General features: G+C 39.2%; 1 protein-coding gene across 3 annotated transcripts in view; it reads left to right on the forward strand.

Moving 5' to 3' along the window:
• Positions 1–24,844, forward strand: part of Hhat (hedgehog acyltransferase) — a 316,410-nt gene that overhangs the window by 258,238 nt on the left and 33,328 nt on the right. For all 3 annotated transcript variants that reach the window (XM_078022761.1, XM_040278701.2, XM_078022762.1), the window contains exon 11: positions 15,639–15,783. In XM_078022761.1, the coding sequence (XP_077878887.1) occupies positions 15,639–15,783 (145 nt within the window). The remainder of the gene's footprint in view (positions 1–15,638; positions 15,784–24,844) is intronic.

Consider the following 24,844-nt stretch of genomic DNA (forward strand, 5'->3'; position numbering starts at 1 on the left):
TTGGCATATTTGACTTAGCATGATAGTCTCCAGATTCATCCATCCATTTACCGGTGAATGTCAGTCATTTTTCTTTATAGCTGAGTGAATATTCCATTGTGTTATATACACACCGCAATTTCTTTATCCATTCATCTGTTGAAGGACACCTATGCTGGGTTCCATAGCTTAGCTATTGTGAATTGTGCTGATACAAACATTGTGGCTGCATCATTATAGTATGCTGAATTTTTGAACTCTTTTGCATATATACTGGGCCAAATGGTTCCATTCCTAGTTTTTTGGGGGGACTCTCTATACTGCTTTTCAGAGTAGTTGCACTAATTTGCAGTCCCACCTACAATGTTTGAGTGTACTCTTTCCCTATGTCCTTGCTAACATTTATTGTTACTTGTGTTCTTGATGATTGTCATTTTGGTTGGAGTAAGGTGAATCTCCTTGTACTTTTTGCATTTCCTAATGGCTAATGGTGATAAATTTTTAATATATATTTGTTGACCATTTGTATCTTTATGGAAGTGTCTAATTTGTTTGCATATTTATTCATTGGGTTATTTGATATTTTTGGTGTAAATTTTTTTTAATTACATATTGTAGATAGTAATCCTTTGTCAGGAGTAGCTCGTAAAGATTATCTCCCACTTTGTAGGCTCTCTTCACATTTCTAATTGTTTCCTATTTAGTGAAGAACTTTTTCATTTTGATGCCATCCCATTTATTAACTCTTGGCATTATTTCCTGAGCTTTTGAGGTCCAACTGACAAAGTCATTGCTTGTACCTGTATACTGAAATGTTGACCTTTTGTTTCCCTGTAAGAGTTGCATAGTTTCTGGTCTTATTCCTAGACCTTTGCTCCATTTTGAGTTGGTTTTTGTTCAGAGTGAGAGAGAAAAGATCTAGTTTCATTTTTTCTCACACATAAATAACCAGTTTTCCCAGCACCACTTGCTTTAAAAAGGTTGTCTTTTCTCCAACATATTATTTGGCCCCTATTTCAAGGATCGTATAGATGTGTGGATTTGCCTCTGTGCTTCTATTCTGTAGCATTGGTCTGTTTTTATGCCAGTACCATGCAGTTTTTGTTACTATAGCTCTGTAGTATAATTTGAACTCGGGTATTGTGATGTCATTGCTTTTTTGTTTGCCTCTATCTTATATGAATTTTTTTTTAGCTCTTGTCAGTTGTTTCTTTCAAATTTTCTAGTCACATCACTCACAAAGCCACAGTTTTGTTCTTACTAATGGTTATAACTTTTATTACAGTAAGACAATTAAATGTAGTAACTAGGTCTTTAATTGGCTTTAGATAACAAAGAAGAAAATGTACCCATTAAAATCATCTAAAAATTTTCTTGGAGTATGGAGCTTTTACCACTGCTTCAATTCTTCTATAGTTATGCCTTTTAAGTGTCTCTACTTTTTTTAATTTGAAATTTAAGTCTTATATTTTCAAGATATTCTTTTTCAGCTATACCAAACATCCTTCTATATTATCTCAAATTTTAAAATCTATATATTGATTTTTGTTTTATTTTTTCTTAATTGGTCATAACTAAGTTTACCTACTTCTTAAATAACAAGTTTTGCTTTGAATGGGAACACATTTAAGAAATTTAATGGTATGTTCATTTTAGGTAACTTTTACTCATTTCTTGCTGGATTAAAGTATTAGTGATCATAGCCTTTGTAACGTTTCAGAATGCAATGATTCCTTCCTGGCTTAGTACATACTCAGTTTGATTATGGTTGAGATGTGTTTGAAGATTGCATGCATTCATTTCTGTATAGATATTAGACAAGGCCAATTAATTTTTTCATTGTGATAAAACATGCAATTTACTATTTAAATCACTGTTAGGTGTAAAATTAAGTAGCACTAGGTATATTCACATTGTTGTACAGCTGTCATGTCAATTTCCAGAACTATTTCATCATCTCAAACTGATTTTTTAAAAAAATTAGAGCATTAGTTTATGCAGAGTATTTGGGCTCCTCCTAACAAAGTCCTGCATACATGGAATTCAGTTTCACAACCCCCCTCCTTTTCCCTCCCATCCTCCTTTATCTGCCATTCTCCTTCCTCAATTCGACTAGACTTGTTTTTGCTCATCTATTTTTGATTGGTTCTTTTTATATATAAAGGTGAAATTTCCTGTGGTATATTTATATGTATACATAACATGATTAATTCATTCTACATTGTTTTTCCAATCCCTCCACTCTGCCTCTTGATCTCCTCCTCCTATGTTACTGATCTTCCCTTTTTATCTTTCCCTCCTTTCCTTTATTTTATACGAACTTTCATATAACAGAAAACATTTGACCTTTCAGTTTTTGAGTCTGGCTTATTTCACTTAATGATGTTCTCCATTCCCATTTTCCATTTGCCAGAAAATGCCATAACTTCATTCTTATGACTGAGTAAAACTCCACTGAGTTTTATGTACCAAAGTTACTTAATCTATTCATCTACTGATTGGCATCTGGGTTGATTCTATCACTTAGCTATAGTAAATTGTGCTTCTCTAAATATTGAGGTGGCTATAACACTGTAGTAGATTGATTTTTTTAGTCTTTTTTTTTTTAAAGTACCAAGGAGTAGAATAGGTAGTCATATTATGGTTCCATTCCTAGATTTTTGAGGAATCTCCATATTGCTTTCCAGAGTGGTTAGTCTGTAATCCCACCAACAATGCACAAGTGTACCTTTTTTCCTCAACATCCTTGCTAGCATTTATCATTGTTTGTACCTTTTTTTGTTTATTTTAGTAATGGGGATTGAACCCAGTGGTTCTTGACCACTGAGTCACATTTTCAGCCCCTTTTAGACATAGGGGGTCTCAGAGTTGTTTAGGGCTTTGCTAAGTTGCTGAGGCTGGATCTGAACTTGCAATCTTCCTGCCTCAGCCTCCCAAGCCTTGGAATTATAGGCATACACCACCACACCTGGCTATTGTTTATATTCTTGATAATTGCCATTCTAATTGGAGTTGAACAAAATCTTAGTTTGGTTTGCATTTCCCTGATTGCTAGAGATGTTGAACATTTTTTCATATATTTGTTGGCCTTTAGTATTTCTTCTTCTGAGAAGTCAGTTCTTTCGTTCATTTATTGATGGGTTATTTGTTTCTTCAGTGTTAAGTTTTTTGAATTCTTTTTATATTCTGTATTTTAATCCCTTGTCAAAAGAGCAGCTGGCAAAGATTTTCTCCTATTCTGTAGGCGCACTTCATATTCTTAATCATTTGCTGCACAGAAGTTTTTTTTAACTTGATGGTATCCCATTTATTTAGTCTTGATTTTATTTCTTGCACTTTCAGGGTCTTGTTAATAAGTTAGTGTCAGTACCAGGATAATGGAGTATTGACCCTGTGTTTTCTTCTACCAGTTGTAATGTTCCTGATCTACTTACTGTTGATCTACTTAGATTTGACTTTTGTGTATGGTGAAAGATATGGATCTAATTTTACTTTTTTACATATGACTATCCAGCTTTCCCAGCACCAGTAAAGAGGCTGTCTTTTCCTCAAAAATATTTTTAGCAACTTTGTCAAATATCAGGTAACTGTAAGTATGTAGGTTTGTCTGTCTTTTATTCTGTTCCGTTGGTGGTCTTTTCTATTTTTTTTTTTAATTGAATTAGCTATACATGACAGTAGAATGCATTTTGACACATTGTACACAAATGGAGCACAACTTCTCCTTCCTCTGACAGATCGGTGTGTAGAGTCACACCAGTAGTGTAATCATACATGTATATAGGGTAATAATGTCTAATTCCACCATCCCATCCCCTCTGCCCAATCCCCCTCCCCTCCCCTCTGCACAATCCAAGTTTCCTTCATTTTCCCCTACCCACCAACCCTTCATTATGGATTCACATTTGCTTATCAGAAAAAAAAATTGAGCCTTTGGTTTGGGGGGATTGACTTATTTTGCTTAGCATGATGTTCTCCAGTTCCATTCATTTACCTGCAACTGCCTTAATTTCATGACATTTGCAGGTCTTGTCTATTTTGATGCCAATACCATGCTGTCTTTGTTACTATAGCTCTGTGGTATAATTTCAGATCCAATATTGTGATGCTTTCTGCATTGCTTTTCTTGGTCAGTACTTTGGCTATTTTGGATCTCTTATTCTTCCAAATGAATGTAAGGATTTTTTAAATTTTGTGAAGAATGTCATTGGTGTTTTCATAGGAATTACATTAAATATGTATATTGCTTTATATTGCATTATATGTGTATATTAAATCTGTAATTTTTTTTAAAGTACCAAGGAGTGGAATAGATAGTCACATTAAGGCCATTTTGACAATATTAATTCTGCCTATCCAAGAATATGGGAGATCTTTCCATCTTCTAAAGTCTTTTTCAATTTTTTTTCACTGTTCTCTTTTACCTGCTTGGTTATTAATTCCCAGCTTTTTTTAATCAGGTTATCATTGAATGGGATAGTGTTATTGATTTCTTCCTTGGCTGAATTACTGTTGGAGAATAGGAAAGCTACTGATTTATGGATGTTAATCTTGTATCCTACTACTTGGCTGAACTCATTTACAAGCTTTAGAAGTCTTCTGATAGAGATTTTTTTTTTTGGTCTTCTAGATATAAGATCCTGTCATCCATGAATAGATTGTTTCACTTCTTTTTCTATTTATATCTCTTTAACTTTTCTTGCCTGATTGCTCTGGCAGGTGTTTAGAGAACCATATTGAAAAGGATGAAGAGAATGGACAGACTTGTTTCTGATTTTAGAAAAAAATACTTTTAATTTTTTTTTACTCAATATGATGCAGGCTTTGGATTTGTCATAAATAGTTTTTATGTTGTTGAGGTCTGTTCCTTTCATCCCTAGTTTATCCCGGCATCAAACTAAAATTCTATACCTTTGAAATAACTCCCTATCCCTCCTCCCAGTTCCTGAAACCACTATCCTATTTTGTCTCTCTGAATTTGACATTTCTAGTTACATCAGTAAAGTCATACAGTGTATCTTTTATTTTATGGCTTATTTCACTTAGCATAATGTCTTTAAATTTCATCCATATTGTAGTAGGTGTCAGAATTTCCTTCCTTTTTAAGGTTGAATAATAATCCTTTATATGCCATATTTTGTTTCTGTATTAATTCACTGAAATATACTTGGATTGCTTCTATCTTTTGCTTACTGTGAATAATATTGCTGAGAACATGATAGTATACATGCTATCATTTCTTTAGGTTATATATGTAGAAGTGGACTTTCTTGCTCATATAGAATTTTTTAATATTTTTTTTGAAATGGAGATACTTTTTCCATAAAATGTGAGGACTCCCTTGTGTCCTTGGTATCCTCAATTGTTATTTCCAGGATTTTTGTTGTTGTTGAACCTTTTGGGATTATATACATAGACAATCATCTCAACTGGAAGCTAACATAGCTTTATTTCTTCCTTACCCATATGTGTGGCTTTTATTTCCCCTTCTTGTCTTATTACAATGGCTTGAGCTTCCACTATGATGGAAGTCCAAGGAAAACTAAGAAGGAACATTCTTGCCTTGTTCTTAATTTTAGCTATAGGAATTTTTTAGTAGATCAAGTTGAGGAAGCTTTTTATCTATGTTCATAAAAAAGTATGGTCTTCAATTTTCCGCCTTGATTTTTTTCTTTATATGACATTGATGTTAAGGTAGTGGTGACCACATAGAATGAGTTAGGAAGTGTTTCCTCTTCTACTGATTACGGTGAATTGGTATAATTTCTTCCTTACATGTTTGGTAGGGTTTACCAAGGAAATCATGTGTATATGATGCTTTATTTTTTTTGGAGGTCAGCAATGATCAATTCAAATTCTTTAATAAATACTTGCAAATCCAAGAAAATTGTAAGGATTCCAATTTCTTCACATCCTTACCCCCATTTAATATATTTTTGTTTAAATTATAGCCATCTTCAAAGATGTGGATAATATCTTCTGTTTTAATTTGAATTTCCTTTATTATTACTGATGTTGAATGTCTTTCTGTGCTCATTGGGCATTTGTATAACTTCTTTAGATAAAAATCTATTCAAGTTCTTCGCCCATTTTTCAAGTACATATTTTGTTGAATTGCATGGGTTCTTTGTATATTCTTGATCTTACTTACTCCCTTAGTGATATGTGATTGCATATATTTTATGCTTTTCCTGGGTTGCCTTTTCATTCTGTTGACAGTGTACTGTGATGTACAAAGGTTGTGCATTTTGATAAATTGGATTTTATCTATTTTTAACAATTTTTTCAGAGTCATATCCAAGAAATCATTGTCAAATTCAATACAATGAAGATTTTACTATATATTTTACTTTAAGAGTTGTATCATTTTCTTATGTTTATCTTTGATCCATTTTGAGTTAAGTATATATATGTGCACATACATATATAGTGTAATACAGTGTCAAACTTCATTCATATGAATATCCACTTTACCCAGAACCATAGTTGGAAAAAAATGTCCTTTTTTAAATTAAGCATTCTTAGTGCTCTTGTTGAAAATCATTCAGCTTTGTTGAACATTATTAAGCCATATTTGAAGGTTTATTTCTGGGTTTATATTCAAATTTTTTATATGCCTGTCTTTTGCCAGTATTGTTTTAATTATTGTAGCTTTGTAGCAAGTTATGAAATCAGAAAATTAGAGTTCCTTCAGCATTGTTCATTTTCAAGATCATTTTGGCCATTCAGGTCCCCTGAGATTCCATATCAATTACAGGATGAGTTTTCCTATTTTTGCAAGAAAAAAAATAATTGGCATTTTGGTAGTGATTACATTGAATCTGTAGATAAGTTTTCATAGCATTGAATCTTCCAATTCATGAATATAGGATGTTTTTCTGTTTTATAGTTCCAGTATACAAATATTTTGCTGTCTCAGTTTACATCTAAATATTTTTTTAATATTACTATAAGTAAAATTTTTCTTTCTTAGAATGTCAACTGTATATATAACACAACTGATTGTTGCATATTGATTTTTGTATCCTGAAATTTTGCTGAGTTCTTTCATTAGCTTTAATGCAGTTTTATTGCTCGTTTTTGTAGAATATTTAGACTTTTTACAAAACTACGTTTTCATGTAATCTGAATAAATTAATTTACTACTTTCTTTACAGTTTAGGTACTAAACATTTTTAAAAATTTTAAATTGCACAGATGAAAATTATTTATATATTCATCATGTAAAAATGATATATGAAAATATGTATATATTGTTAAGTGGTTAAATTGAGCTAATTAATGCAAGCCTTGCCTATGATTTATTATTTTGTAGTGAGAACACTTGAAAATTGCTTTAAAAAGTAGATTTACAAATACAATATATTGTTATTTACCATACTACCGTATTGTTCAATAGTTGTTTTTTTTTTTTTAATTTAACTGAAATTTTGTATCCTTTGGCTAACATGACCCCAAGCCACTAGGGTCTATTAACTTTTATTATTTTTTAAGATATTATGTTTTCTTTTGGTCTGACACTTTCTGGAGAATATGCTAAACCTTACTGTAACTGTGAATTCCAATTACAGTGACACTGTAAACCATATGTTCTTCTGAAATTGACACATGGTATCTACTGAACTCTTGCTAGAAAAATGCATGCATGATGTGTTTTTTGAACGTTTGTTCAAAAAACACATCATGCATTAACATTTCCTGCAAAATTTTGTAGCTGGCATGGAAGAATCAAAGATCATGATGGTTCTAGGTTAGAAATGAGAGTACATCCTGTTACACAGATGTGAGTTAGTGAAATGTGGGCAAATCCTTTAACTGTACTTGTCAATATGTAGCTGAGGGTCAGAACTGAATCTCTCCATTCTTCTTATTCTTCACTGGTAAAGTATGAATGGTTTTAAACTACTCAAAATATAGGTAAAGCTCCTCAGAACAGTGAACTTTTTGTACTACAAAATGAAGTTATCTAAAACATACAGGTTGATGTGATCTGTCCCATGGTTTATATCAGCACATGCAAATGGATGATTGACTCTGCAAAGATTAGGACAACTTATCTATTTCCAATTGTGAACTGAGTAGAAGAGCCTGAGCATGTTCTGGGCAGTGGAATTACATGTTCCAAGTTACCTGTGCAGGTTAAGCAAGACTGCTTTTGACTTTATCACTGCAGATATTGAATTCTCTCCTATGGCCATGCATTATTTAGAGCTCAGTACCACACTGATGGAAAAAATGTAACTTCAGTGACCCTATTTTTTTTTAACTTTTGTACACTTAAAAGGAGGAAATATTACTTTCTTGATATCTTCATGTATTCATTTAACTTAGACTTGGGATGGGAGAGATGCTAAGGGCTCAGGAGATTCTGTGACTATTGTACAGCAGAGAGGGATAGGTGTTAGATAATTATTGGCTACCTACGCATTACTATGCATTAGTTTGGGGGACAAATAATGAAGATTTGGCCTTGTACCATTCTTCAGGAACTTGTTACTAGGAGCATGAGGGGGAGGGGAGAAGAGTAGAATACAGATTTCTAACTGAAAGTAATGGAAATGTTTTGAGGAAAGGAGCAAGTGTAGTATCCTTCAGATTGATACAGAGATGGAACAGGAGGCCCTGAAATGTCTTTGTAACCTGAGTCCTCCTGAACTTGAGTGTTTCACTCTGGCCATTCTCGGGTCTCATCTTAACTCATAGGTGTCCATGCTTCATTTTACTCTCCTTGGTCTCTACCAGCCTCCTCCCTTGACATTGCCTTATTCATCTCTCCTACTCTCTGGTTAGGATTTCATTAGAAAATGAAGAACGTCAGTGATTATATGGAAGAACTGTGTCCAGCTGCTCAAACCCACCCAGTTTCTTTTTTTAGCTTTCCCCCCACTGAAAAATAAACAGCATCAGGTCCCTCATGCCAAGCCTTTGTCACAGTCTCCAGCAGCCATGCCTTCAGCCATCTGCTTCCCCAGATGCTCGGCCTGTCCCCTCCTCCCAGCTTGGTCCCACAAGCAGCCCCTCTGTGGATAAGTGAGGGACCTACCAGGCTTGGCAGCCTCCAGCACCAAAGCGCTATCTGCCTCTCACACCTCGAACGTCCTCAGATTTCACAGCTTCTACCTCTAGATTGGGGCTTGTTGACCCCAGGCAATCCTGGGATTTCCAAGGACAGGATGTTGACTTCAAAAAGATGGAGCTGCCATGGAGAGGTGAATAAACAAATGGAACATGGATACGTCATAGGAGCAAATACAAACTAGTTTGACGAAGTTCAGTTCAGCCCTAAGGTTTAGTGGGTTTGGGTCACAGTCCTCACCTTTGGAAGTCAGTGTATTAGTAAAGACACTGCTAAGCTGTTATTACATTTCTGCATCCCATCTGTTCCTGTGGTCAGAGACGGTGCACTTGGACAGCAGAATTGAAATTGTATCCTAGATCTGAGTTTCCTGGTGCTCTGTGAGGCTCTCTGTAGCTAGTTACCTGTACTTGAACCTGAAGAATGGGCTATATCAACATTCACAGGGAAAAACTGCCCCACTCCACCTTTCTGCCATAAGTTAGAACTCTAGAGAGAACTGACCACACAGGCATGGGGCAGTGATTCTAACTTGCCCCACCTCCCATTCTTCCCCCATCTTCTGAGTTTGAGGGGTGTTGGGATGAGGGCACTTGGATCTGGTGGCAACACCTTGTGTATCAGTAGCTGAAGGTGCAGGAAGCTCCTCCAGTTGATGCTCCTGTGGCGTCTTGGCTAGGAGGGGCCTAGCACTGGGTGCCAGAACACTTCCTTGCTCCAGATTGTATTTCTCTGGATCCCAGAGGAAAGGGGACATGTTTTGTGAATTGCTCTTAATGCCCCCATAGGCTGAGCAGGAACTCTGTTCTATGAGGAATATGGAAGAAAAGAATTTATCTAAATATTTTGGGCAGGACTTGGTGAAGGAAAAGCAAGGAACAAGAGATGGATAAGCAGGTAATTGAGAAATGAAAGATGTAGACCAGGCAGAGATATACACGAGAGTTTGTCAGAGCTCTATAGAGTGGAGAGAGGCCCTGAGATGTTTGGGTGTCCAGCTTTTGTGGGGTGGGGGTTAGAAGTTGTAGCTGTGGCACTATGGGATAGGCTGCCGGTGCTACATCAGAGCTAGGCAGGTGGGGAATAGCATGGGATTGGCTTAGGTCAATGGCACCATGGGGCTTTCCAGAGCAAAGGGGTCGTGGACTTCTGAGATTGGCTTAGGGTTCTGGTGCCATGGGGTAGGTCACTGATGGGGATGGGAGGAGTTCAGGTAAAAGGAAGTACAGGAAAGCAAAACTTATAAGATGGTGGTTAACATTTAAGATGGCTGCTCAAATATTAAATCAAGACACACTACTTGGTATTCTTGTTGCACTGTGTTTATTGTTCCGGGTCACTACCCACCAAAATCCACAATTGCCTCTTATTCATTGAGACAAATGAAAACTGCCCAGCAACTTTACAAACATCCCCCATGGGAGAATCCACTTCTAGTTTTTTTTTTTTCCTGCTTCCAAAATATTGGATTGCCACAGACTCGAGTATTCTCAGGGGAAAGATCATGACCAGACCAGAGCTCTTTTTCTTTTATCCTGATAAATTCATTAATAAGATTCAAGGTCTGTTTGTCAGACATGGCCTTATCTGATCATGTTGGCAATTCTCATTTTCATACCTCATGGCTCTTCATTGTACTGTGGTATTTCCTATTTACATTTCCTCCACACGAATTCTCTTCTCAAGGGCATTTTCAAGCATCTGAGCTAGGAAAATGGATGGCTGACCTATGAGGCATGGCTCCCACTCATAGCAGCCTGCATCCTAGATGTGAAGGGACACGGGAGTAATAGCTACAGGACTTCAGAGGAGCAGTGCTGAGAGCCATAGCCAAGTAGGAATGACGCATGGCAATTTCCTTGACAGCCTACCCAATGTTGCTTAGAGGGAGGACTCTCCATTGTGGAAATGGGCTTGCCTTGGACCCAGGTCATTTGGAGTGACATTGCATGAATGCTTGAGAGTTTGGGTTTGAAAGGTGACCTTGCTCAGGGATTAGGGCTGCTCCAGGTTTAGGGTGGATCCTGATGGATTAGGGTGGCTCCAGGTTTAGGGTGGATCCTCCTGGGAATAGGGCGTATCCTGGTGCCTCAGGCACCTGCTCCTTGAGTTCCTGTTGAGTTCTCGTGGGATTCAGAGGGTATTTGGTACGCAGAGCCCGGTGGGTGTGTATTTTCCCCAGAACCTGCGTGTAGAGTGCCGGTGAGAGTTCGGGAATAAAGAGTTGCTGTTGGAATCTACAAGGCTTGTGTGGTGGCTCGGTTATTTTGTGCCCAGCCAGACTGCGGGAGAGCAGGTTCAAAAGAAACAAAGTGGGGAATTTAGAAAGTCATATTTATTGTTGGAGTTAGCTGGTTCAGGGGAGTACACCCTCTGGCCTTGCTCATATGGCATTTTTCTTCTGGGAACACCTCAGTATGATACTTCCCCCAGAGTTCCTATAAGTCAATGGCTAAGACCTTGGCTCCAAAGTAAAGGGATATAAGTCTCGGCTGCCAATGTCTGTCCTCTTTGGATTCTCCAAACACACTACTGAAAGTGACAGGGATCTCTCTACTTTGGATAGTTATTATGATAGTTTCCTCTTATCTACAGTTCACCTTTCCAGTTTGTTACCTGTAGCCAACTGCAATCTGAAAATTCCAGAAATGAACAACTCAAAGTTGCAGATTTCTCACAGTCCTGTGTAGGTTTGATAAACTCTTGAGCCATTCTCTCCCACCTGGACCATGAATCATCCCTTTGTCGAGCATGTGAGCATGTAGCTACCCACCAGGTGGTCACTTGGTAGCCCTCTAGGTACCAGACTGCTGGTGTTTGTGTTCAAGAAACCCTTTTGTAGTAAGCTAATGCTATGTCATGGTGCCGACATCCTTCACCTCACTTTCCTCTCCTCAGAAATATGAGGATCTCACCTCATCATCATCAAAAGAGTGAATATAGTACATTAAGGTATTTTGATGACAGACCACATTCACATGACTTTCATTACAGTGTATTAATCGCTCTATTGTCATTAATCTCTAACTGTGCCTCTCATAGGAAATAGGCACAGAAAGAAAAAGAAAAACTAGTATATATGGGGTTTGGTACTATTTACAGTTGCAGGCGTTCATAGTCCATCTCGGAACACACATCCCTGTGGAGAAGGGGACACTGCTGAATTACTCTTCTGTGGATTTTCAGATAAAGCCTCTTTTTCCTTCGTAGCCTGTCATGACTTTCTTCCACTGATTCACAATGAAAAGAGGCAATGCTCTCTGGATTCTGCTGCTGATGGGCACAGCTAGTTTTCTCAGAGCTGCTGCTATTAGTTAAAATTAGGTTTGGGGATTTTTCTTGATCATCGTCTATTTTGTCTCCCACCCACTCTCCCTGGGGGATAATCAAGGATTGCCTATAAGCATTGTGCCTTCTCTTTTGCATACTTGCAGTTTACTGATTCTAACAAGCCATGCCTTTAATAATGCTGCTCACTGAAACAACAAAAAGAAAAAGCCAGGTCTAAAAATTGAATTGTTGTTAGTCATTTCAGAGTTTAGAGCTACCCCACCTTGTTACCGAGATCAGAGAGGCTCCTTCACAGTTGCTATTATTTTGACTTTTTATTTCCTAAGCAAAACCAGAAATGCATTGAATCATGTAGGTGAGAGACTGGGGTAATCACAGAATCCGGGGAAGATCTGTAAAACCGTGGGCTTCAGGTGAGCCCGCTCATGCTCATTCTCCCTTGCCCCACCCCTCAGTGTGGGCTCTCTCCCTGTACCAGGTAACAACACCACAGTTGTTATAGAGCCTAACCTTGGACCCTCATGCTTATTTTGCTCATTGTGCAGCAGAGAAGTCCTAATGTTTTGGGGACAGAGTGCTGTCATGACGCTGGCAAGCGCAATTTCTTTGCTCCTTTGACAAGAAGTTATTCCTCTGTTGGTGCAAGGTCAGCCTATGTGGCAGTTTCTGAACTCTTGATGTCTGGACTTCCGTAGGATGAAGTGTTGTATATCACCTCTGGCCTATTATGACTGTTAAGTGTAAATTGGCCCATACCCACCATAAAAGCCATTTTCAATACACAGTAAAGCACACGCTATTCTCTGAAACAGTCTCTGGAGGGGTTTCTCCATGCCCTCAAGCTCCCCACAGTGGATGCTGGAAGGGCAGGCCCCTCAGCACATAGTCTTGCTTAGCAACCCCTTGGAAGACAGTCCCTCTCTCTTAGTACCTGTTGATTCTTTTTTCAATTATTATCCTTCTGTATAAAAGGAGAACCACTTTGAGATTAACCACACTATGACCACTCTCTGAAGTTGACATTAATAAAGGAAAGATAATGCAGGGCCCTTGAATTCTCCTTCAAGGGCAACAGGTTTGGAGGAGACTGCCTGGGTGAAAACAGAGGGTCACTTTTGATTCACTGGGTCCCTGAGAAATAAAATGTGTTATCTTTGGCCCCTGTACCTGGAGGGAATTATTTGGATATACTATGCCAATTAAGATAGTCATGCTTTCTTGATTTATTATTTTGGATTCTTTTTTCCCCCGACTACTTCTCACCTTCTCATTACTGCTAATTGATTCAGTAATCCTCAAAAAATCTTCCTGTTTTAAAATACACAAACTGGTAGATTAATGTCTCTTTATTCTGAGAGGTGAAGATCACTGATAGTACGCTGGTAACTTCCCCCTTCACTCATTTCAAATTTGTACATCATGTACTTATCTCTTATCTAATCTCTGGTCCACATTCATGGCCTCTTAGAGCAGACAGAGTCAATAGGGGTTGGCTGGTCTGGAGTCTCCAAGCAAGACATGGCCACTGCACTGGAGAGCTTTGTACATCATGTCCAGGCAGACAGCTAGGTCTGCTACACGTTTTTTTTTTTTTTTCATGTAAAGAAAACATGTTGTGCCCATAAGTATGCTCTAAAGTGGTGTTGGAAGAGAGAACCCTGCGGGGACATACATGGTAACAGCTAGATCTGAGCATACACGGTCAACCCTGAGGCTCACAGGAGAGAAAAAGGAAGGGTCAGGAATTTGTTTCTCTAGATTGAGAGGACTCTGACCAAAGTACAGTATGGATACAGGTGACCTGTGGTGGTGTTGCCTGAAATTCGTGAACTTCCTGCTGGAGACTCGCCTTCTAGGGGAGTCCTTTTTGCTGTCATGTATTGCATACACTGCTGCCATTGTGTTGGCCAGAATTCTGTTTGTAATTATAGCATAGTTGAGGTTAAGATGCACGTAGAGGTTTCTGGAGGATATTCAGGAAATATCTTGTGACATTTGGTTCTCTTTTCTGTGTTGTGTTAAGCTAAGGTATTTGTTAGAAACTCTGGGGCCCTGTGTACATGGCTGTGGTGCTATATCTGATTTTCATTCTGAAAATACAGAGGCACAGTTGTGCTGATGGGACTCGCGTGCTCCACACAGCACAGTGACCTCACGCTGGAGAGGCCACCAGAATAGTCAGTGATAAGGAATAAAGTCTTTGTTTGCTTTATGAAATCTCTGAGGAAAGATGAATAGCAGAGGGAGTACAATGAAGAGCTGGGAAGGATGTGGGGAATTGTTATCATGATTGCTGGAAAGCATTCCCTAAGCCTTGAATACTTCAGGCACTGTGATCAGCCACCATGTTAGATGGTGTTGTGTGATCTCAGTGGAACATCTGTCCTGTGCTTGATTCCACAGGGGAGTTGTCTCATATCGATTCTCCTGCACCTTTGTTTTGGGATTCCTCCTAATAATATATCAGGTTTACAGGGTGGCTGGCTGGCTTCCCAGAGTCGAGATCACTCTGACCTTGAGTTCTGATCACACTGATCTTGACATGAACCTATTTATATTAGTCCTTGTGGAGAGCACCTACAGGCTTATATGCAGAAGACATGAAGATGTTTCAATGACAGGAGGAGGTGCTACTGAGTCTTAACTAGAGCTGTGGTTTGAATTTGGAATGCCTCTCCAAAGTTGTGTATTAAGCAATACAGTAACATCCAGAGGTAAAGTGATTGAATTTTGAGGACTTGACCTCATCAGTGGATTAATCCATTTGATGATGAAGCAATAATGAATGAACTAAGAAGTGGTTAAAAACTGTAGGCAGGTAGAGCATGACTGGAGCAAATCAGTCACTGGGGGCATGACCCTGGGGACTGTATCTGTCTCTGAACACCCCCCTAATTTCACTTATGCCTTGAGCTAAGCAACTTTCCTCCACCATGATGTTTATGCCTTGGATCCAGCCAACCATAGCCTTAATCCTTTGAAACCATGAGCTAAAATAAATACTTGTTCCCCTAAATTGTTTTTGTCATGTATTTGGTCACAGTGATGAAAACTAACACAACTAGATTCCACGCATGTATTATATGGGTCAGAAGAAGTCCATTATGGGAGGACAAAGGAACATTAATGATACATCACCTTCTTTCGTAAGACCAGAATATTGCAAGGATAGAAGTTTTAATATCTGTTTCAATAACAACCTGGCATCCTGGGATGGTGTTAAGAGGGTGGTGTCTTAGCCATATTTCTCGCACCCTTATGATGAGGTGCCTTCTTGTCGTTGTCCTCGTAGGCTCGACACCTCTCCCCACAAGCTCGCCGTCGACTGCATGCTGCCCTTGCGTCTTGTGCCACCTCAATGCTGATCCTGTTCAACCTGGTGTTTCTTGGGGGCAATCAAGTTGGGAAAACCTACTGGGATAGGATCTTCATACAAGGTAAGTTGCCAGAGAGTGAGTGCTGTGTTCGGCCAATTTCTTGTTTTCTGTGTATGCAGTTGATAGCATGAATAGGATTTGGGAGTTATTTGTCGTTACATTCATGGTATGTGAAAGGTATCAGGAATAATTTCCCATGTTTAGATATGACTGAGTGTTTTCTATTTTTGATATACTTCATATCTACCACATGGGATACTTGACATCAAACTGTACTGCCCCAACTTTTTCAATTAATTTTTTTTCTTTCCTACTAAATCTAAGTCTCGGTATACAGTAAAATCTAACCTTGCTTCACTTACTGCTCTGAATGTCCTAGAGAAACGTGTCCTAGAAGTCCCACTCTGCTCTCCTGAAGCTGTGAGTATGGTCCTTGTGTTTATGTATCTCTATCTTGGTAGATGCTTTTGTCTGAACACTAGTGGCCAAGCTTACGTTTCATGTGCATTCTGTGGATTGTCTCATTATCCATAGCAAAGCCACACCTCCAATAGGTCAATTTGCTAGTATGTGGGAGTTGTTAAAAGACTACAGTCATAACTTACCATTATTTATTTATGGTCACCATTTCCTTTGGACTGGAACTAAGAGATACACAATGTCCTTAAGAGAATTGAAGTATTCTCAATAAACTTTACTATAACCAATTCATGATGGTTTAAAAGAAAAGATTCCCTGTTCTTTTTCTCTGACCAGTAGCATGGTGTTGTGTTGGGAGGTTTGGGGAAGCTTTGTCAAATTCTGGTGATGTGATTTTTACAGGATATCCAGCTTGTCATCTCTACATCTGGGTTCTTGAGGAGCCAGTGATTCTTTAGATGTAACTCTTTTTCTTTTTTTTTCTTTTTTGAATTTTTTAATAGTTTTTAGTTTTCGGTGGACTCTTGCACATCAAAAATAGCCCATACACAGCTGCATGATTCCAGGATGCCAGGTCATGAATCGTAACTGGGGAGCAGGCTCAAAGGGGCCAGGAAAGAGTGCTGCTATAATCTCTCACTAAAAATCTCCTCTTTGATCTGAGAGGTGTTTTATCTGATAGTTCCTGAAAAGACCATATGCTTTTTGACTAGGAGCTGTCCTTTCATAAGGATGGGAGATAATAAGATGCAGAGAATCTAAAGATAAAAGCAATAAAGGAGAAGGAGAGTATCTTTTACTTTTCTTGCCATCCCCAATTGCAGAACCTTGCACAATGCTGAGAACACTGTGGTGCAGAGGGAAACCCTGACTTGGAGTTTTCTTGTCACCTAGTGAAAAGGCTCTGATTTTTCCTTCAGTGCATCAGACATATTAGGTGTTGGTTATTTGCAAAGCGCTGAGAATACAGGGAGACAAAAAGAGGTGCACACATGTTGGGCCACACATGCAAATCAAAATGTGATAGTTGATTCTGGGTTTTGTTGTGACAAATGTATGAAGGGAAGTAATGGGAGGGGAGGGGAGGGGAGGAGATGTGGGAAGAGGAAAGTTAGATAAATAATGTCTGTTTCTTTCTACTATGTGACTGCATGACCAATACGATTCTGAGTATGCAACATGTACACTCTGAAAATGAGAAATTATATCCCATCTATGTATGATATATCAGAGCTTAAATGTGTTCTACTGTCAACTATAACTAAAATAAATTTTAAAAATTAAGAAAAAAAAGACCGTTCTCAAATCTAAAAAAAAATTTTTAAAAAGGGATTGGAGATGTATCTTAGTGGTACAGCACCATTGGGTTTGATCCCTAGTACCTTAAAAAAAAAAGTTGGTGATGGGTAACAGAGAAAACTAATGATTGAGATGTGAGCATCAAGGGCATAAAGCTTGTAGGTTCAGTGATCCAGGGAACATCATAGAGTGAGAAGACAACAGGGTAGGAGGCAAAGCTTCAGGCATGTTGGTGTTTAAGTAGACAGAGATGATAGCTAGGAGGTGTTTTTTCTGCTTCTCAATGGTGGAAAGATCACAGCATGATTTGCTTGGCACCCTGTAGAGTTATGAGTCACAGGTTATCAAGGCTCTGAAATATAGGGTCTGGTCCCTCTGTGGTCTGATAGGATATACTATTTGCCTCCACCTCGGAAAAGTCTTGGGGTCTTGGAAACTCTGATTCTCCCATTATGGAGAATGTTGTGGAATCATTTTCTTTCCAGGTTCTGTGGCTAGGGAAGCTCAGCTTAGAAGCATTTACTGTGTCAGGAATTCTCTCAATGAACCTCTTTGGATCTCAGCTGATCTGTCCCATGGGCCCCCTGAGTTGGGGAATGTTGGCTGGGGTTTTGGCAGTTGCATTGTTTATTTCCTGCGGAGGGTTCTTGCCTCTGAATGGCTGGGTTTAGAAGTCTTTTGGAGGAAAGTGAAACAGATGGTGCCAAATCTCCCATCCTTGAAAACTTCAGATTTTATCCTATATCTAATTTTATTGACCCAATTGAAGACTGGTACAAAAAAATGAGTCTATAGGATGCTTCCCCAGGCCCTGCTGGGAATGTTACTATATTGGCTTTCTAAAAATTAAAAACAAAATCTGAATTCTGACATTCTTCTGACCATAAGGTTTCAGATGAGGGATTGTTTACCTGTACAGGTAGCCTCTAATGAACGAGCTAGGACCTTGATAGCCTGGTAGCCTCTGGCCTCTCTTCTTTGGGTACATGATCAGTTCCCATTGCTCCAAGACCCATCTCTCTACAGAGTGAGTGAGTAAACCGGTCTGTAGTGAAGGGAGAGCATTTAAGCTCGGTATCTAATTTTCAAGGTTTAATAAAAGCAGGCCCTTCTCTCTCTGCCTTCGGGACTGGAACCTGCTACAGTGACGAGGAGCTATTAGTGCTGCACCCCTTTTTTAGATCTCACCTGTGGAGTCTGGGCAGAGCTGGGAAGTGACAGGCTGGTGTCTGGGCAATGGGGATTATTGAGGAGATTTGCAAATGTCTCCTAGTTGATGGTACAGGGCTCCACGTAGAGATGCTCACTAATTCTTAGGAAGTCATTTCCCAGCTTTATGGATGTTCCTAGAAGATGTATCATGGTTTGCTGAGGGAGTTGTCTTGGTCTCCAGTTCACTGAATTTGGCCATAGATTTACTTGCTCTAGGCTTCAAAGTTTATAATATTATATACTATATTATATATTATTATAATATACGAAGTTTACTAGTTTATATATTATTATAATATACGAAGTTTACTATACGAAGTTTGCCTTCATAAAAATCTTTCTCTCTGTGGGTGACATGGATGGTGGATAGAAGACTTCTAAACCAGACCCTTTCCTTTCTACTGTGTACCTGCACTGCTCTCCCCAAGAGTAGAAGGCAGCAATTCTGAGCTGTAAACCTTGAGTTCTAGTATGTGTTATACATATAGTATTTTTTTAAAAAATTAAATTTATATATGACAGCAGAATGCATTACAATTCTTATTGAAATTATACATCTAGAGCACAATTTTCACATCTCTGGTTGTATACATAGATATTCATACCAATTCATATCTTCATACATGTACTTTGGATAATAATGATCATCACATTCCACCATCATTAATAACCCCATGACCCCTCCCTTCCCCTCCAACCCTTCTGCCCTATCTAGAGTTCATCTAGTCCTCCCATGCTCCCTCTCCCTATCCCACTATGAATCAGCCTTCTTATATCAGAGAAAACATTTGGCATTTGGTTATTTGGGATTGGCTAACTTCACTTAGCATTATCTTCTCTAACTCTATCCACTTACCTGCAAATGCCATGATTTTATTCTCTTTTATTCGTGAGTAATATTCCATTGTGTATATATGTCCCATTTTTTAATTCATTCATCTATTGAAGGGCATCTAGGTTGGTTCCACAGTTTAGCAATTGTGAATTGTGCTGCTATAAACACTGATGTGGCTGTGTCCCTGTAGTAACACACATAGCACTTTATCAATAAGCATAACTTCTGAAGTTGGAGAAGTGATGTTCAGTTAATTCAGCAGAATATAAGGAGTCAGTATTTTTGCTTTTGAAAAATCTCCAATTTTCTACTGTTGAAATTTGCTTCTAGCTGCTTGAGAAATTTTCATAGATTTGAGAAGGATGTAGCTGGGGATTAGTTCACCTGCTCACTCTAGGAAACTGCTGTCATGCTTTGCAGACAAGTGCAAGGTGTTACTTACATAATGCTTTGTCTTTAAAAAGATGGGAAAATCTTTCTTCTGTCTACCTTACACCTTGACAATGAAGTCTAAGTTAATTTTTTCAACAAGCAGTTGAATACAGCTCTGTAATTCAAAGGGAACCATAAGTTGTAACCCCTAGATTGACAAGGGCTAGTCCCTACAATCCACCTGTGGCCCCAGCTATCCTTACGGTGCTCTCTAGAGACCTAGAGCGGTGGGGAGGAAAGATATTCAAGGGGGGTGGTTATATTATTGGAACTGTATCTGTCTTTGAGAGGGATAAGGGCTCTGTGTTTGGGTGCAGGATGGTGTTCCTTCTGAAAACTTTGCTTTGGTCCAGGGAAGGCATTGACTTTGTAGCAAAGGACCTAAAATGTCTCATAAGAGTTGGGGCCTCAGCTCCTGCATCTAAGATTTTACATTGGTAGGAACTTAGTAGACACACGGCATCCACCAAACATTCCGATCAACTCCTCGTTGTGCACGCATGTATACCTGCACATGTTCACACACATGCTGGTTTTCTCTCATTACCTGTTCTAGTTTGGCAAACCCATCTCCACACTTATCTTCCACAGCGGCCCCTTGCCAAGGCAAGGAGTATTTTTTTTTCCCTCCATATTGCAATGAGAGAGGAGCTAGTCATTTTTTATGCAGGTCAGAACCTTAACCCTCCTCATATTTGCTTCTATTTCTAGCTGAGCGAGAAGAAAATATCTTTTCTCCCTGATTACCAGCTTGTCCAGACAGTTTATTTGTCTCTTGACTCAAATGGTTGTGGACAGGCTTTTTATTTAAAGCTGAGCTGGAATGTTGCACTGGAAATTCTAGATGGTTGTAGTTAAGTAGAAACTCATTCCCTTCACATCTTCTTGGGAGTAAAATATCATTGCTGATGAGAGAAGACAGAGGGCAGATGTCAACATCTCAGAGGTCTTCCTCTCTGATTACTTCATTTTGCCATCTGCACAAGTCCTTACTATGGAGAGCGCACTGCAAGCATGCTTGGGCCACAGGTGGTTTGTGGGGACTGGCCTTGCCAACCTAGAGCTAAAGCTTGTTGCTATCTTTGAATTACAGAGCTATATTCAACTTTTTACTGAAGGAATTCACTTATGCTTTAATATCAATGTCCTTCATTTTGCCATCTGTATGAGCCCTTAATAAAACTCCTTTCAATGGAGTTTCCATGGCTTTCATGGATTCTACTTCTGCCTCATGGGGTCCTCTGAAAGTTGTAGAATTTGAGGAGCTGGGTGCAGTGGTGCATGCCTGTAATCCCAGAAGCTCTGGAGCCTGAGACAGGAGAATTGTAATGTCAAAGCCAGCCTCAGCAACTTGGTGAGGCCCTGTCTCTAAATGAGATACAAAAAAGGGCTAGGGATGTGACTCAGTGAGTAAGCACAACTGGGTTCAATCCTGGTACCGATTAAAAAAAAAAAAAAGTTTGAGGAGCAGGAGGGTTTGTCCATGGTACTAATGGTAAAACTGATACGTAGAAGTCAGTCAAGCAATTCGTCCATTTATCTATGGTCATACACCGCTCCTTTTGTGGCCATACTTGGAATCTGAATTTAAGACTCTCAGAAGCCTTGGCATTTTTATTCTGTGCCATGTTGTCACCCAGATGTCTTGGGCATCAGGTGTCCTAGAAGGATTTTAGGCCAAGTCGCCAGGCACAGGAGTCCTAAGGTGGGTGTTAAAGCTGAAAGGATATCTGAAATATTAGAAATTCCAGACTTTCAACCAGAATGCATCAAATGTTGTTTTCCGTGAATTTTTTCCTGCTAGTTAGGGGTTTGCCTGAATTCATTTTGAAGAGTTTCATAGAAGATGGGGTGGTTTTAAAATATCTTGATATTTAGAAAAGCTGATGTAGTTTAGACCACAACCAAATGCAAATGAAATAATTTTGTATTTTTACTGATATATGAGCATATAATATTTGGAATTATTTGATTTCTCTTACCACTGACCTCTCTCTGGCCCTCTAGTCTTCCTGCCCCCAATCATACACATGCAGAGTGATTCTGGTTTTCAAGATGTAGTACCCATTCCCTTGTGGGTTTTATGTCCTGAACTAATATGCTAGGATAGGATAAGGATGGGTGAGAGGCTTGTTTTTCCTTTGTAATATGGAATAAAAGCTCTTCTAAAATTGAAGGGGAAAGGAGAATATTAGTAATAGACAGATTAATTTTTAGGGAAGAGTAAATACATATAGATGTTGAGAATCTTGAAATCAGTTATTCTAAAGTTAAACATGTGGTTTACACTCTGGGACGTCCTGTTTGTCTCCTGTGGTATGCATGACAGTTTGAAGACTACTGCTCTGTACGGGGGGAAAAGGCCACATTTTCTTTGGGTCCCATTTTCTTATCTTTACCATAGCTCAAAGGAAAATTATTATTGGTCTAGACTTGGATAGCTGTTGAGGTTAGCATTTATTAGTTAGCTACTTCTGTATAACAAACCACCCTAAGACTTAATGGCTGAATACAATAATTTATTTAGTCTAATACTCTCTGTACCAACTGAAGGCTAGCATATCTGGGACAGCCTCATCTATAGGTTAGCCATGGGTTGGATTTATTGATCTTAGCTAGGTGATTGTGAGGGCCTTAGCTGGGATGAATTGGCTGACTCCTTTCTGCTTCTGATAAAGAGATCAGATTTGTTTCTTATCCTTCAGTTGACTTGCCCAAGCTGGTTCACATGACAGTCACTGGATCAATAAAAAATATATATAAGTTAAAAAAAATTAAAAAAGCAGAGAGTACATAAGGCCCTCTCTGGTTTACATGATCACTTCTGCATTATTTTGGCCCAAGCATGTCATAAACTTTTAAACCCCAATTCAAGGAGAAGGAAAATAGCCTCCATCCCCAGAAGAGAGGAGCTGCAAAATCATATTGTGAGAAGAGCTGGCACAGGAGTGTGGCCCTGGGTATGTGATCCTATAAGGCTGTAGAAGTAGTAAGTCTCACTGGTCCCATTCTGCCACCTCTCTGAATCCTTTTCTTGTGGCCATCTCTCCTCCTCCTCCCTATAGAGGCTTTCTTTGCCTCCCATGTGATGAAGGAGACCCTTGTGTTGTTTTGGCTGATGAAGGCCAGGAGATGGTTAGGGGCCAAGTCCTGCACCATTTCTGCATGTAGCAATGAAATAATCACAAATGCACTTGGCAGGGAGCGGGGGAGGGGGAAAAGAGAGTTGTTCATACTGTTAAGATCTAGGGCATTCAGGCTGACCTAGCTCAAAGGAGTTTTCCCATGGTACAGGTGAAATTGTGTGCAGTGTGTGGGGCTACAGACCCAGCTAGTAATCAAGTATTCATTTACTTTGCATAAATGTCTTGGATACCCAATGTTTAAATTTTCGTGAGTCTTCCAACTAAATAGAATATTTAATTGTTCTAAGTAGCATCGACTCCCAGTGTTTGAACTCTTTGTTGTTTTTGAAGTAATTTCCCTTTTACAATTGAGTTGATCTTCTCCACAGGCCTGTGAGATAGTTCAGGCAGACAACTTTGTGGCATTACTAATACCCCTGTGACTCAGAGGTTGGAAACCATGCTCAGAATTGTATAGCTCATAAGCAGCGAACCAGATAATATTGCAAGCCCTTTGACTCCAAAATCCCATGTTCTTTGCATCTTACCCCTCCTCCTTCTTTAGGAAGCTTAAATCATTACTGGAAAACAATGATTCCATTGCAGATTATTCCTGGATGCTACTGTCAGAAGCAGTCTAGGCTTTGCTGTTCTGATGTTTAGTACTTGTCATTTGGAGTGTTGGGAGGAAGATGAGCCTCAGAACTTCCAGTTTTCTGTGGCCAATGGGCCTCAGCCTTCTAGGTACATTAGCCACTTACAGGTCTGCGTAACTACAACTATTTTTATGTAAGCCTGCTAGTTGGTGAAGGATTCTTGGTCACAGGATAGTCGGCATTCAGGGTGTTGCTGAATGCTTCTTGCAGTCTTTCTCGGACATTGCTAGGTTGCTCATAAGTTCGTTTTTTAAAATAATCTCCCTTATCTAGAACACAAAGCAATGCAAGGACACAGTCATTTTGTCTTGGCATGCTACCCAAATGACCAGAGAAACAGTGATCTCAGGGTGGCTGTCACTAGAGCTGAAGGCCTGTGATTATGATGTATTATGAGCAGCATTGTGGGCTGGCTGTGGTTTGGTTATTGTTGTTTTTTTGTTGTAAAGATCAAAGAGTGGAATTCAGGGGACATTTTCTTTGCCTTAAGAATTCTGCCTGGCACCGTGATCACATTTCTTGAGTGTCATTAAGGCACTCAGGTATTTCAGCAAATATTCTGTCAGAGTGAAACCCTTATCAAAAGCTTTTCATTGTCTTGAAATAAAGATGGGGGGGGAAAGGTCCTGTGTTGTCAGCACCTGTTTAGTGCCAGTTCAAGGCGTCAGAGCTCTTTTTCCCCAAGTGTTGGAGCCTCATCTGGATCATTGTTTCCTTTACTGACTTCAGCTTCCTGCAGCCTCTCAGTTGCTGACCTGCTCCCATCACCTGCTACTGCAGAGGATTCTTTGCAAAGGGACCTACCAAGAGGGTAAAGCTTAGCAAGGAAGCTGTTCTGGGTTGAATTGTGTCCCCCAAACAGGTATGTTGAAGTCCTTGTCTCCAGAACCTCTAAACAACCTCGTCTGGAAATAGGGACTTTACAGAGGTGTGAAATTACAATGAGGTCATTAGGGTGGGCCCTAATCCAGTATGACGGGTGTCCTTATAACAAAGAGAGGTTTGGGTGCAGAAATTTCAGAGATGTTCTGAAAGAGAAGATGATAGGAAACCACCGGGAGAAAGTGACCAAGTGAGGGTGAAGACAGATCAGATGGATGTTGCCACAGTTCAGGAATGCCCAGGACCACCAGAAGCTAGAA

Source organism: Ictidomys tridecemlineatus, chromosome 10 (genome assembly GCF_052094955.1).
Source record: "Ictidomys tridecemlineatus isolate mIctTri1 chromosome 10, mIctTri1.hap1, whole genome shotgun sequence".
Lineage (NCBI taxonomy): Eukaryota > Metazoa > Chordata > Mammalia > Rodentia > Sciuridae > Ictidomys > Ictidomys tridecemlineatus.